We start from the raw sequence: 13,034 nt of genomic DNA on the forward strand, positions 1-13,034 counted from the left end.
TAAATCGTATTTGCAAAAGGAAATTTGTTCGGCATTACTCCAGCGTGCGGCGTTGTAAAGGAGCATTGGGGGTTGGCGCGAGGGGACTTGTACGTATGTAACGCTAGGGCGCTGGCTTGAGGCTTTGTTGGGTAATGCATCAAGAAAATACCCACGTATATCTGCCTACATTGAGAGCCGTCGCTCGTTGAAGCTTTCTGTGTTGCTGTGATGTGCTCTGCTGCCGGACATGCGCGCCTCGTCATCGTTCTCACGAACTCATATCTGATTTGAGCGGTCGTTTACGATATTGCAAGCGGTTGCGGAGCAGTCTGTAAGTTCAAAGGCACGAGCATTGCTAGCCTGCTCTCGATGAACAACACAAGGCAGAGTAACTTTGCTTTCAAAGCTGGACACTGTCCTGTACCGTGGTCACAACACGATTCACATGTACGAAGCTGCAAGTATTTAGTATCGATCAACGTTCTTGCAACGTGACGACTTCTACGATTGCATTATGTTGCAGGTGTTAAAATCTGCAACTTTCATCTGCTAACTTAATGAAGTCAGATGAATGGTATCTACCCAAAACTCCATGCTGATGTAGTAAAGCAAGTGCGCCTCTTCTTCCGTCTTATCTTCCCTTCTCTACTCTATGAATACCAACTCTAGTGGCCGTTGACGCTCTTCTGGGTGACCATCCAGGTGAGCAGATCAACCTTCGTGACGACGGCCACGGCCTTCGGCTCCCCGTCAGCCTTCTCAGTGACAATGGCCGCGCTGTTCCACTCGAAGAACTTGTTCAGATCGCTGAGCTTGGTTTCCCGTGTGATCTCGACAAACTCCCTCCGGCTGCCGGCCTTGGCGTCCTCGCCGTCCAGGTGCAGCCTGCCGAGATCCTTGACGACCTCGTTGAGCTTGCGGAAGTCGAACATGACGTCTTCGACCTTGGACCGCGGTGTTGCGCGCCCGGCTGCGATGTAGGAGAGCAGGTTGCCCAGGGTGACAAGGCCGACGAGGCGCTGCTTGCCGGCGGCGGAGTATGTGGAGACGGGGAGCTGGTCGAAGCCCTTCTCGCGCATGGTCTCGATAGCTTCGCTGCAGGGCGAGTTGGCGGGGACTGTGGTGACGGGCCTGAGGCGCAGCGAGGCAATGGTGGCGCCGTGGAAGGGGTCGTTCTTGTTGTTCTTGCTGAGCGAAAGGCGACGTGTGACGTTCGCGGCCTCGGGTGTGTCAGGGGGGGTCTCCGGCAGGAGATCGTTGGCAGCGAGCCAGTCGTCGTCAACAAACTAGCAAGGTTAGCATCAGGGTGATGGAAGAATCTGGGTATTACAAACCTTGCTAAGATAGCTCCTGATGCTGTCGGGCAAGATGACGACTACAACATCGTCCTTACCCAGGCCAAGCTCCTTGATGGCCTTCACAGCGGCATCCATGGCACTGCCGGAAGATCCACCGCAAAGAATACCCTCCTCGGAGATCAGTCTTCTCGCGTATTGGAAGGCTGTGCGGTCATCGGTCTTGTACCACTTGTCAACGATCTTCTGCTCCAAAACTTCAGGAATGAAGTCGTAACCGATGCCCTCAACTTTGTATCCCTCGTTGACGCGCTCGTCGTTGAGGGACTCTGGCAACGCCAGAATGCTGCCCTGGGGATCGGCAGCAATGATCTTAATGTCGTTGTTATGCTTCTTCAGGCCACGCGCAAGGCCAGTGATTGTACCGCCAGTACCAGCACCTGCAACGAGCGCGGTGACCTTGCCCTGTGTCTGCTCCCAGACCTCCTCGGCAGTGCCGAACTCATGGGCAAGCGGGTTGTTGGGGTTCGAGTACTGGTCGAGGATATGAGCGTTTGGCAGCTCCTTGACCAACTTTCTCGCAACACCGATGTGGCTCTCAGGGCTGTCCCAGGCAGCGCTGGTGGGTGTTCGGATGATCTCTGCGCCCAACGCCTTCAGGACGGCGACCTTCTCCGGGCTCATTTTCTCGGGAAGAGTGATGATGGTCTTGTAGCCCTTGACGGCGGCGACAAGTGCCAGGCCAATGCCAGTGTTGCCCGAGGTGGGCTCGATCAGAGTGTCGCCAGGCTTTATGCGTCCCTCCCTCTCGGCGGCTTCGATCATGCGCAGAGCAATGCGATCCTTGACAGAGCCGCCGGCGTTGAAGGCCTCAACCTTAACATAGACGGTAGCTTCAATACCGAGCGACTGGGGGATCTTGTTGAGGCGGACAAGCGGCGTGTTGCCAATCTGCTGCGTGATATCGTCCATGACGACCGGCGGGATCTTGGGGCGCGTTGTTACAGACATGACGTTGATGCTCTATGCGTGTTTCTTGAAAGGTAGTGTCGTGAGTCTAGAAATATTGTTGCGAGAAGGACAGAATGACAAGCGAGAAACAAAGGGAAATCTCGCCACACTCAAGGAATGGGATGTCGTGATCTTTTTACGATTGTCGCAAAGAAAATGCTCGTCTGTTAGGTAAACCGTAACTAAGCGCCACTTAGGCCCCGCTGTTGAGCCGCGGCTAGAATCATGCCTTCCTTCAGACTTCAGCCCTGTGAACCCTGTGAACCCTGCACTAGTCGAACCTCTTTGGTCATGGGTACGATCTGGGTTGCCATCCCTGCGCTTCAAGAAGATTCGGGGCTTTTGCGATGAGATCTTTTGGCACATTTGTGCACATTACGCATGTTACAATCAGCTGAACAAACAATCGCACCCGCGGATATGCGACTTTACCATTCACCTGGTCTGGTCAGATATGTACTCCACTCCGACTGTCTCAGATGCAAACATCTGCAAGGCTAATCTCCAGTACATAAAATCGGCATGTTGGCAACTTAATTCGACAGATGCAACTAATCGTATCTTCTCAGCACTGATCTACTTGTTTAGGTCGAAGGGCTTTTGCACTTGCAAATATGGATATATCCTGCATGAAATCTTTGATCAACTCCATCAACTCCATCAACTTGAACATCAGAGACCAGTTACATTGTACTTGACTGAACGAAGATGGCTGATACGGCGTCAAGTTCATCGCCCTCCAGAGTTCGAGTGCCAGTTGGTCGAATGCGGAGGTGTCTGAACTCTTCGTAACTCGTCGCAGTGCATCCATGTATACTTCGTGGGTGCTCTTGTTGTAGTCGATAGGCACTTGATCTTCTTTTCGTACGAGACTCAAAAGGCCATAGACCTTATCGCGAGGGTCGTAGCATTCTTGCCGGACAAAATACCGCAGACACACAGCAAGAGACATGCTGTAACCGCGAGCTGGAGCTTCATGCTCTGAGTGGGTTACTAAGAGCCTGAAGTGGGAGAATATGCTATGGTGCGCCTTTGACATAGAGACGCGAGATCCAAATCGCTTTGCTGCAATTACGAGCTTGTTGAACGGAAGCCAAGTGACGCCGGACCGTACACGAATGCTTTTCGGCAACAACAGTTCTTGTATGATCCACAGTCTGCGCCAGTAGTTGTTGCTGAACACAATCTTGGCAGCCTGGACTAAAGGATGGGTATCTTCGAGCTTTGGACTGAGACTTTTGTCTTTGTTGCTGTCGATGCTGCATAGGATACGCGCTGCATCTTCACAACCCATGCCGAGCCATACAATGACATGAAGACAGCCAGTGTATATGCGAGACATCAATTGCACCTGGTGACTGCGTTCGCCGTGGTGAGCCTGGCAGATACATATCTGATCGATCCACAGATACTGGAAATTGCAGTGATCGTTTCGGTGACATTTCAGGAAGTCGTATAGGTTTTGACGGACGAGCAGGAGCTTTCCATTAACCACTATGGCCCTGGAAGGTGATGGTGGACCCCAAGTATACGACAATGTAACGTAAGCTGGAGCAAGCTCGAGATCGAACTCTTCGATTTTGCATGCTACTTCGTCATCGAGATATTGTGTAGGAAGAAGCTTGATCAACCGTATTTGTCGTCGTGCGGCGTTCAACGGTGTATGGCGATAGAAGCTCGACTCATGCGATCGGTGTATTAATTCCATGGTGCTTGTCAGGTACCGAGAAGTGGTTTTGAGTGCTTCTATTGTAAGTCTTTACGAGAGTTGGCAGGTTAAGCACTCTCGTAGAGATTTACAGGGCTGTAAGAGCACCTTCTCTTACAACGTCTCTACAAGAGTACGTATCAGAGCTTCCTTCCGGTGGAAATCGTATCTATAATGATTTCAAAGGTTTACTGGCTTCTCAATCCGCACAAGTCTGAGAATTTAGGGTAGCAACAGGTAGCATTAAACCAGCGCGGGGAAGGCCATGATAATATGCAGCCAAGGGTGGCGCAGGTAAGGCAACAGTCATCCAATACCAGTGCAGTTATCTGCCTTGCTCAGCCTTCCGTACAATATAGAATCACGCATAATACTTGACCTCATGTGGAGCTCAGCCTTACCGAAGCTTACCAGCGTTATGTATATGAGCGAGAATGTGTTCTTGCCACCTGAGAAATACGATCATGTATCAAGCTTATGAATGTATGGTCAGGGCATGTTGGCTCCAGAAGCCTTTCTTTGAGTGAAATTTCGGGTATGATCCGATTAGTGCTAGACAGTGACAGCAGGCTCTGGCATATTGACGAGCCAATTTTCCCAAAACCTGAAGCCATCGAGACTCTGCTCACGACACAAAGCACCAGCTTCTTCAGCCATCTCTAGCTCTTCGATCGCGACTCCAACACTCCACCCGAACTTCTCAGCAGTTTCCTGCGCTGTAATACCCCTGCCATAGAGTTGCCAGTCCCATGATACATCTAAACTTGGCGATTCGCTGTGGAGATTCTTCAACCACGCAAGCAGACTGGCAATTGTCTTTTCGTCGGTTCGATCACGGCCTTGGACTACTAATAGACCACTTTTGAACTTTCGCAGCCGAATCGGTAGTTTAAGCGTGTCCCACATCCTTGCTGCTTTCTCGAAATCAGCGGGGCTGACCAGCTCAACACCACCCCGTGCACGATTGAACATAGCCCACAGATCAACAAGCGTCATGATGCCGCCTTCTCTTCGCAACACCCCCCTTGTGTCGTCAGTGAGCCATTCCGCAAGGTTGCGTGATAGCTCAGATACGTAAAGTGATTCTGAGCCCGAGCCTAGCATATCTTTCGTCGTGACAAGCCCCAGTGCAGACGCCGACTGCGACGCTAAAGCGTTGTCTTCCGAGTTGCCATTCGAATCCACGTTGGCATGTTGCGCAAACTGCTCGGCAAGTGCAATGATTTCTTTCGCCGAGGTCATAAGCGCTTCAAGATCTTCGAAGGCATTGCCAATCATAGCCTCGTTGTTCTGCCTTTGTTCAAGACCACGACGCTCCAACCCGGCGATGCCCACCACACGAGGTCGCTCAATTTCTGCCGATGCCTTGCCCGACTTCGTGGAGTAGCTGTCATCAAATGCGCCAGAGCTCGGTCGAGGCTTCGGTATAGGAGGTGCACTCTGAAGTAGCCACTTGCGTTGTACCAACGCATTCTTAAGGCGCTCGTAGAATATCTTCTCGCCGCCACTTCGGAACGACAGTTTGATGCATTCGATGGTGGTCGTCTGTATGGGGGTGGTCAAAGACGGCCCGGGTGACTCTGGCCTACGAAGTTCTGCAACGTGTTCCAGCCGCTTGTCTATCGCGGTAGTCAAAGATGCACCGCATATCTCACAGTTTAGAAGCGAAGGGTGGTTCTGATATGTACATCGCGGGCACGAAACCATCCCCCCAGATGATGTTGAAGGTGTGGAACCACTCTTGTTATCCTTTAGCGGTACGGTGGGAGCTGGTCTGTTCGAGATGGCTGCAATGGCTGCCTTCACCACATGCATAGTAGGCGGTTTGATGCCGCAGGCTAGGCATGGTGGTATCGGTGTACGCGACGCAAGCGCAGGATCGAAGTTCGACGGTACGGGGTTCGAGAAGGAGCATATGGGACAAACCCAGGATGCGCTTATGGATGGTGCTGGTGCAGGGCTGTTGCGACGCTCTGGAGAGCCGGACGAAGGGCTCTGCGCAATCGGCGCTGACAGGCCGCGTGATAGCTGATTGGCGGGTTTGGGGTACAGAGTGATTTTGGGAGAGGACTTGAGGAAGCCGGCCTGAGAGTGATGTTAGCACATACTGTCGCGTGCATCTTCTGCACGACCGAACTCACGTAGAAGTCTGGCTTCTCTACGTCCTTGAGAAAGATGGCGACCGAATTCTTGCGCGGCTCCGCATGATCAACGTAGCACACACGATGTGAAGTCAGATAGGCCTGGCCGTTCTGGTACTGTGGGATCTTGAATTTGCTACATCAGGCGTCAGTCGCGTTCAACATACTGGAGACGGCACGTACCCCTCATACAGTCCCACGGCATCTTGCACGAACAACAGCGTCTCCTCCGGCAAGAGCGACGGGCGCAAAGCGGTGGTCAGATCGAGTTGGTGCAAGAACATTCAGGCCATTCATGAGGGTGCAATAATGGCGGCCATGGCAACCTAAAGGTGCAACATGCGGCGCATTCACCAAGGCCCCGGCCCGTCTTCGTCATTCGAGGCCGCGCTAGAGGGCAAATGGGGACTAGCGGCTGCTGACCCGCTTTGTCGCTTCACTCACCTCCACACTGGACGACTTGCCAACTCGCCCTCTCGCTCCTCACACCGTCCTGACGACGCTTCACCACCGTAAACCACTTACAACAGCTACCGCATCCTCTTCGTGTCTTATTCATTTGCGCCCTTAGTCACATGATGATGCCCACCGCCACCTCTGCGTGGAACCAGCCCATGCAGCCACCCGCCTACAACGCGGTCCAACCGCGCACCTCCCTCCAGCCTGCACTGGCCCCAGTACGTAGATATGTTCGCGAACAGTACACATCGCATGCTAATACGGAGCCGCAGACAAGTAATAGCCCCGCCTCCAGCAAGCCGAAGAAAGTCGAGTGGCCCCCTGCGGTGCGCGATTACGTCCGCCGCGCCTTCGATCCTGAAAGCGTCATCGCGGGTGTTTCGAGCCAGGAGATGCAAACGAAACTGAAAGAGACCATCAGCTACTACGCTGAACGAAACATGCAAGATACCATAAATTGGACCACATATCCCTTGCCTCAGGAGCTCATCCAAGAAGAGCGAAGGAAAGCTGCACTAATGTCACCCACACATAATGGTTTCGCGAACGGTCTCTCATCTCTTCATCTCAATGGCGCAACCGCCCAAACTAACCTATCTCCATCCACACTGAAGAAGCGCAAATCCCAAGACGCTGATGAGCTTGCTCAGCAAACTCAGGCTACTCTCCCGCCTTGGCGTAGAACTAACCTAGAATCACGCATGACTTTCGCCGAGGCACCTAACGAAAAGCGCCAAAAGAAGAATGCCGCTTCTGACGCCTCAAGTAAGTTAGAACAAGCGGAACTGGAGAAGAGACGACAACGATTCAATCTTGGCAAGCCCGGCAACAACAAGGCAGCACCATGGGGAGCCTCAGCAAAGGACGAAGACGAAATGCCCACTGGTCCTGTCGTTGGCACCAACATGGCGCTCGAGAAGAGCTACTTCCGTCTGACCGCACCACCAAAGGCAGAGACTGTCCGACCCTTACATGTGCTTGAGAAAACCTTGGCGATGCTCATCAAAAAGTGGAGAGCCGAAAAGAACTACAATTATATTTGCAACCAGTTCAAGTCACTCCGTCAGGATCTGACTGTTCAGCATATCAAGAACGCCTTCACTGTGAAGGTTTACGAGACGCATGCTCGGATATCACTAGAGAAGGGGGACACGGGTGAGTATAATCAGTGCCAGACGCAGCTGAAGGCGTTGTACGCACTGAGTCTTGGTGGTAATCCGGCCGAGTTCAAAGCCTACCGCATTTTGTACTTTGTATATACGTGCAACAAGACCGACATGAACGACATGTTGGCAGAATTAACCCCTGCAGACAAAACCCACCCATGGATCAAGCACGCACTCGATGTTCGCTCAGCCCTAGCTCTTGGCAACTACCACAAGTTCTTCCGTCTCTATCTCGAGGCACAGAACTTGGGCGGCTACCTGATGGACCTATTCATCGAGCGTGAGCGACTCGCTGCTCTCGCTAACATGTCTAGAGCGTAAGAGCAATTACGGTGCTCGCTCCACATAGCTATGCTGACACTCAACAGCTACATTAGTATCACTCTGCGCTTCTTGACTGATGAGCTCGCTTTCGACAACGATGAATCGTGCCGTGACTTCCTCGGATCGCATGGCGCCCAGAACATCATCGAAGAAAAGCCCGACGAAAAGACTGGCAAACAGTATCGCGTGAAGATCCGCGAGGCTGCAGCGCAGCTGGAGCAGCTTCGTGCTGGTGCGTTCAGCAAAGTAGACATCAAGGGCCAGATTTGAGTTCCGGTACCGACGATGGCGACGCCAATAGTCCTGATTCCAGCGTGCATCCTTTCTCAAGCCGCGCGTTCGTCACTTTAGATTTCCTTGACATATTCTCGCGCCTCACTCCCACGTCATCATGGACCTGCCCGCCCACGACGCCCTCTCAAACAGCCGTGTCCCGGCAGGAAGTGTTTCCTCGCGTCAGTTGCCCGGAACGCGGGGTATCCGCTCATGCATTGGATGCGGCGAACTTTCTAGTCATATTCCATACGTAGGACGTTTCAGACGTGGTTCTCAGTCGCCCATCAACGTTTTTTTTTAGTGTTTGGTACCATACATTCTGCTCTGGGTGCAGAGGCAAAAGCAAGAACGGGTTTGAAAAGAGCGGCACATCACAGGATCACAGCGGAGGTTAGAAGGAGCAACGAGAGTTCGAAACCGGGCTGAGCAGCGCTGTTCCCGTGCCTGCTTCAAGCGGGCGTGTCCGAGACCATGTTGCTTTCGGAGACCGGCACGCTGGCTTGGACGGTCTGGTCCGGTTCGGTCGTATTTGGCGGAGCATTATCGAGGTCAATTATCGCAAGCCATCTCATGGTATTGCTCAAAATTACGCAGCCAGCATCATCGGGATTTCTGTGCCCAGTGCGTGGTGCGGTGGTGGAGCGTGCGCACAGCGCTAGGGCAGAACCAATGAAACGGGCAGAGTGGATCTTGGGAACGTGATTGGCATGCAAGGGTTCGAGAAGGGCGTAAGGTTTGGCGCTGGCATACCCACATGAGGCTCGTGGGCGTTAGGACAGTCTGCAATACATTGGGTTATGTTTCTTTTACTGGAGTTGCAGCGCGCTTAGCAACGGTGATGGCGGGCTCGTGTACACCGTACGCGCAATGGCTGGGTACCTATCAGCTGTGATGTGTCACAATCGGACCTTGCCAGCATGCCCCCGCTCGCGAGGGAATGAAACAGCAGCCAGTGGAGCTCTCGTGTATTTGCAATGTTCTGGAGGGGGACCCGCCTGCGACGGGCTGCGACCAGGGCCGACGTGATGACGGATGACAAGCACGTTGTTCCCGGGTTTGACGGGTCGCAGGCAGCACGGCTCAAGGCTCAAGGCTCAAGCTGCACGCCGCGAGTGTTGCCATGTTGCCATTGTCGCGCCCCACCGCAGGCTGATAGGCTCTAGCGCACTGGGGCTGCAGGCCGATGGAACCGGATGCAGGTCCGTCCTCCGGTCTGTCAGGAAAGCGTAGCCTTGCAGTAGTCGGTGGAGGAGAGAGTCCCCACGGTCTGGGCGAGCTGCTGCGTCGTCTCCAGCGAACACATTAGTGACATTCCGCATTCCGCGACGCACGGCCAGTGTGTCGTCACAAACGCGTCGCATCGCCGGCGTCCCGCGGTGATCTCCAGGGCCAACATTGGGCCTGCGACGACAAAGACTAGCCTGTGCCGGGTGTTTCCAGGCCGTGGTAGAGCAGCGGATTCGCCCAGTCGCCCCTTTGCACAGCCAGAGCACTGCCCAAGTCTCCGGGTTGCCAAGTGAGGCGACCAGGGTTGCTCTGCCTTGCTGTTGCAGTGGAGTCGCCCGCAGTGCCCGCTCATTTCTTGTTCCTGTGCTGGACTCTGTGATCTCCAAACGACGACCTCTCGCCTTGGCCGCCGTTGGGCTACAGTGCCGTTGCCCTACTCTGCCCACCACGCCGCCCGCCGCCCCAGCAGGCGCACGACCGCTCCCCGATCTCACACGCCGCGTTGCTCATTTCTCCCCGCACACGCCAGCCCGCCGGTGCCCACGATCGCCCGCCGTCGTCGCCGCAGCCACCCCACGGTCCCGGTCTCGCAGCTCGCGGTGCAGTGCGCGCAGCCCGTCAGCAGCCAGCAGCCAGCAGCCAGCAGCAGTAGCAGCAGCCCGCTGCCCGCCGCGCCCTCGCCGTCGCTGAGCGTCGCCGCCAGCCGCTGCCCGCCATGAAGGTACTTACGCCGCCCGTCTGCCTGGAGTGCCCGGCGCTGACCCTGTGCAGTTCCGCCGGTCGATGAAGGGGGAGAAGGACGCACACCGCCCGCACCACATCTCCATCCCGGCCAAGGATGCGATAGCCATCGTGCCGCCGAAGAAGGTGCGTAATCGTCTAAAAGTCCCTTCACCATGCGGCGATTTGCGCTGCACGCACACACCCCACCCCAGTTTCCCAATGCGGCCGCACGCGCGCGAAGCTAACGGCCGATCCAATTTCGCAGGTCATTAAAGCCCTCTATGATTACAGCGCGGCCGACCCGAACCAACTCAGCTTTTCGCAGGGCGACTTCCTGCACGTCGTCAACCGCGAGCACGACACCGACTGGTACGAAGCCTGCAACCCGCTGCACGGCTCGCGCGGCCTGGTCCCCGTCTCGTACTTCGAGGGCGTCGGCAAGACAGTGCGCGACAGCGCCGGCTCAGCACCTCGCCAATCTGCGCAGACCCAGCCGCACGACTCTGGCTACCAGGAGCCCCTGAGAGGGATAGGCAGCCCCAACCCGCTGGCCTCTGCAGGCATGGCGCACTCGATGGGCCACCAGATGCGCATGTCGCAGTCGGGCAAGACGGGCGCCATGGTCTACGGCATCGTCATGTACGACTTCAAGGCGGAGCGGCCCGACGAGCTGGACGCAAAGGAGGGCGAGGCCATCATCGTTATTGCACAGTCGAATCCCGAGTGGTTCGTCGCGAAGCCCATCACACGCCTCGGCGGCCCCGGCCTGATTCCCGTGTCGTTCATCGAGATTCGCGACATGACCACCGGCCAGGCAGTCCCCGATGCGCAGCATGCAGTCTCCGCAGCAGGCGTGCCCAAGGTCGAGGAGTGGAAGAAGATGGCTGCAGACTACAAGAACGGCAGCATACCGCTCGGCAAGCTGCAGGACAACACGCAGCAGTCGTTGCAAGCCGGCATGGAGCGCATGAGCTTGGGTGGACGAAGCCAGACCCAAGGCCGGAGTGGCTCGGTAAGTCAACGTATTCTACGAGGCCCTGCACATCTAATCTTCCCCAAGGTTTCGCACTCGCGCTCAGGCTCGGTTGCCATGCAAGGCGGTCAAGGCCGCGCCGACCAGTTGCTTGCGCCTGTCAAGGCATGCGTACCACGGTACTGCTTCGCCGATGACATCTTCTGGTTCATCATCGAGTGTCAGATGGAGGACGGCAACCACTGGGAGCTCCAGCGCTTATACCAAGACTTCTACGACCTCCAGATACAGCTCATTGCAACCTACCCGGTCGAAGCTGGCACTAGCGGCCAAGGAGAGCGCACATTGCCGTTCATGCCTGGACCTGTCACCTACGTTACCGATAACATCTCGAACGGTCGCCGCGCAAACCTCGACGAATACATAAAGAACCTGCTCAAGCTCGGCCCGCACATCACACATGGTCAGCTTGTAAAGGGATTCTTCGCGCCAAGGCAGGGCGATTATGAGATCGATCCCGACGTGCAAGCTCAGGACGACTACAGACTGTCCCAGCAGTCTGGACAATCTTCGAACCATTCGCACGGAGGATCCACGAGCAGACAGTCGTCTGCTGATCAATTGCAGGCTACCACCCCGGTAACCCCTTACTCTACTGGATCATACGGCGCTCACCAGCGTGGTCAGTCGTCAGCCTCGCAAGTGTACTCGTCAGCCCTCAATCCCCCACCGATGAATCACCAGCACTCCTCAGCATCGACCGCAGTAAACACTGGCACATCCTCAGCACTCAAAATTAAGGTCTGGTTCGAGGAGGACAACTGCGTTGTTATCCGCATGCCGATTTCTCTTCGTTACGCCGACCTGTACAACAAGCTGAGGGAAAGAAGAAGACTCGAGAGGCCCAATGAGCCCGATGAAGATTTGAATGTCGAATACAGAGACGAAATGGAAGGGGCGTTCTTCCCCATCGAAAACGACGAGGACCTGCAAATTGCGGTCGAAAGAAACCCAAAGCTGACTTTAAGTGTCACAACGAGGAGGTGATAGCTATGATGTCTCTTTGGACAACTAATTGTTTCACTTCTTTGGTCACCGCTACTTTGGCGGTTATCTTCTACTTCATTACATGTTTCACGATCGATACCTCTCTGCTTAGGGCGTTGATTATACAACACAGAAAGGCGTTTAGCGGAGTACTTGGGGGGTTTGCGGCTGCATGATTCCCACTTGTTGGTTTTGGGTTTTTGCATTATCCTTAGCTTGGGTTGTTGAGTGCATACGCTGGTTGGTCCACGTTATTATGAGGACACGGACTGGTAGGCTGGATGGTTGGCTGGGCGGTTGGCTGGATGGTGGGTTTAGGTAGAATGGTGCTCGGCGTAAGCACAAGCGCAAGTGAGGAGATGCAAAGCAATTCGACAGATGCGATGAACGTCTCGCGTCCTTCCAGCTGTCTGTGTGGTGTGCATGTGATGCTTTATTGTTCCTTATTTGGGAATGTCGATCTTCTAATGTCACCCTTTGTCTCCATGGAGACATCTTCAACACCGAGATCCCGACTCCTCAGCCTGATATCTTCCCACTTTGGAAAATGCACCTTTGCAACGTCTCCTGCCAATTCTACGCGGCTCGCGAAACAAGCCATAGCGGTGAACGATGCCGTCATTCGATGAGCAGGGCAGTCAGCAGCGACCGCTCCCTTAGCCACGCGGCTCGTAGATTGTATCTGGCCTAATGGCGCCTGCA

General features: G+C 54.7%; 5 protein-coding genes across 5 annotated transcripts; 2 read left to right on the forward strand and 3 right to left on the reverse strand.

The window, feature by feature from the left end:
• Nucleotides 1-446: 446 nt before the first annotated feature.
• Nucleotides 447-2,772, reverse strand: C7974DRAFT_89512 (tryptophan synthase beta subunit-like PLP-dependent enzyme). The gene is made up of 2 exons (XM_046147454.1): nt 1,317-2,772; nt 447-1,268 (listed from the first exon to the last, which is right to left on the reverse strand). Exons 1-2 carry the CDS (start codon nt 2,286-2,288, stop codon nt 648-650), a joined length of 1,593 nt encoding a protein of 530 aa, XP_045991029.1. The 5' UTR covers nt 2,289-2,772; the 3' UTR covers nt 447-647.
• An 81-nt stretch (nt 2,773-2,853) lies between these two features.
• On the reverse strand, nt 2,854-3,996 carry C7974DRAFT_323486 (heterokaryon incompatibility protein-domain-containing protein; the record flags this gene model as incomplete). Its single annotated transcript, XM_046138903.1, has 3 exons — nt 2,854-3,117; nt 3,157-3,530; nt 3,579-3,996. The coding sequence occupies 3 exons, from the start codon at nt 3,994-3,996 to the stop codon at nt 2,854-2,856; spliced, it is 1,056 nt and encodes a 351-aa protein (XP_045991030.1).
• Nucleotides 3,997-4,272: 276 nt separating this feature from the next.
• C7974DRAFT_89510 (EAP30/Vps36 family-domain-containing protein) lies at nt 4,273-6,470 on the reverse strand. Its single transcript, XM_046147453.1, has 3 exons — nt 6,321-6,470; nt 6,138-6,273; nt 4,273-6,081 (listed from the first exon to the last, which is right to left on the reverse strand). Exons 1-3 carry the CDS (start codon nt 6,419-6,421, stop codon nt 4,549-4,551), a joined length of 1,770 nt encoding a protein of 589 aa, XP_045991031.1. The 5' UTR covers nt 6,422-6,470; the 3' UTR covers nt 4,273-4,548.
• A 245-nt stretch (nt 6,471-6,715) lies between these two features.
• C7974DRAFT_418907 (SAC3/GANP/Nin1/mts3/eIF-3 p25 family-domain-containing protein) lies at nt 6,716-8,356 on the forward strand (the record flags this gene model as incomplete). The annotated part of the gene is made up of 3 exons (XM_046144188.1): nt 6,716-6,814; nt 6,869-8,079; nt 8,131-8,356. 3 exons carry the CDS (start codon nt 6,716-6,718, stop codon nt 8,354-8,356), a joined length of 1,536 nt encoding a protein of 511 aa, XP_045991032.1.
• Nucleotides 8,357-10,180: 1,824 nt separating this feature from the next.
• On the forward strand, nt 10,181-12,722 carry C7974DRAFT_406804 (uncharacterized protein). The gene is made up of 4 exons (XM_046143174.1): nt 10,181-10,310; nt 10,361-10,456; nt 10,578-11,324; nt 11,373-12,722. Exons 1-4 carry the CDS (start codon nt 10,305-10,307, stop codon nt 12,330-12,332), a joined length of 1,809 nt encoding a protein of 602 aa, XP_045991033.1. The 5' UTR covers nt 10,181-10,304; the 3' UTR covers nt 12,333-12,722.
• The last annotated feature ends 312 nt before the right edge of the window (nt 12,723-13,034 follow it).

Source organism: Boeremia exigua (genome assembly GCF_020726555.1).
Source record: "Boeremia exigua strain MPI-SDFR-AT-0100 chromosome Unknown C7974scaffold_16, whole genome shotgun sequence".
Lineage (NCBI taxonomy): Eukaryota > Fungi > Ascomycota > Dothideomycetes > Pleosporales > Didymellaceae > Boeremia > Boeremia exigua.

What these genes read in the sequence shown, in the direction of transcription:
- C7974DRAFT_89512 (XM_046147454.1), bottom strand. Translation starts at nt 2,288, where the DNA reads ATGTCTGTAACAACGCGCCCCAAGATCCCGCCGGTCGTCATGGACGAT. An exon ending in TCAGGAGCTATCTTAGCAAG is followed by an intron (nt 1,269 to 1,316) that starts GTTTGTAATACC and finishes TAACCTTGCTAG; the next exon opens with TTTGTTGACGACGACTGGCT.
- C7974DRAFT_89510 (XM_046147453.1), bottom strand. Translation starts at nt 6,421, where the DNA reads ATGTTCTTGCACCAACTCGATCTGACCACCGCTTTGCGCCCGTCGCTC. An exon ending in GCCGTGGGACTGTATGAGGG is followed by an intron (nt 6,274 to 6,320) that starts GTACGTGCCGTC and finishes CGCCTGATGTAG; the next exon opens with CAAATTCAAGATCCCACAGT. An exon ending in TAGAGAAGCCAGACTTCTAC is followed by an intron (nt 6,082 to 6,137) that starts GTGAGTTCGGTC and finishes CATCACTCTCAG; the next exon opens with GCCGGCTTCCTCAAGTCCTC.
- C7974DRAFT_406804 (XM_046143174.1), top strand. An exon ending in CCATCGTGCCGCCGAAGAAG is followed by an intron (nt 10,457 to 10,577) that starts GTGCGTAATCGT and finishes CCAATTTCGCAG; the next exon opens with GTCATTAAAGCCCTCTATGA. An exon ending in CCCAAGGCCGGAGTGGCTCG is followed by an intron (nt 11,325 to 11,372) that starts GTAAGTCAACGT and finishes ATCTTCCCCAAG; the next exon opens with GTTTCGCACTCGCGCTCAGG.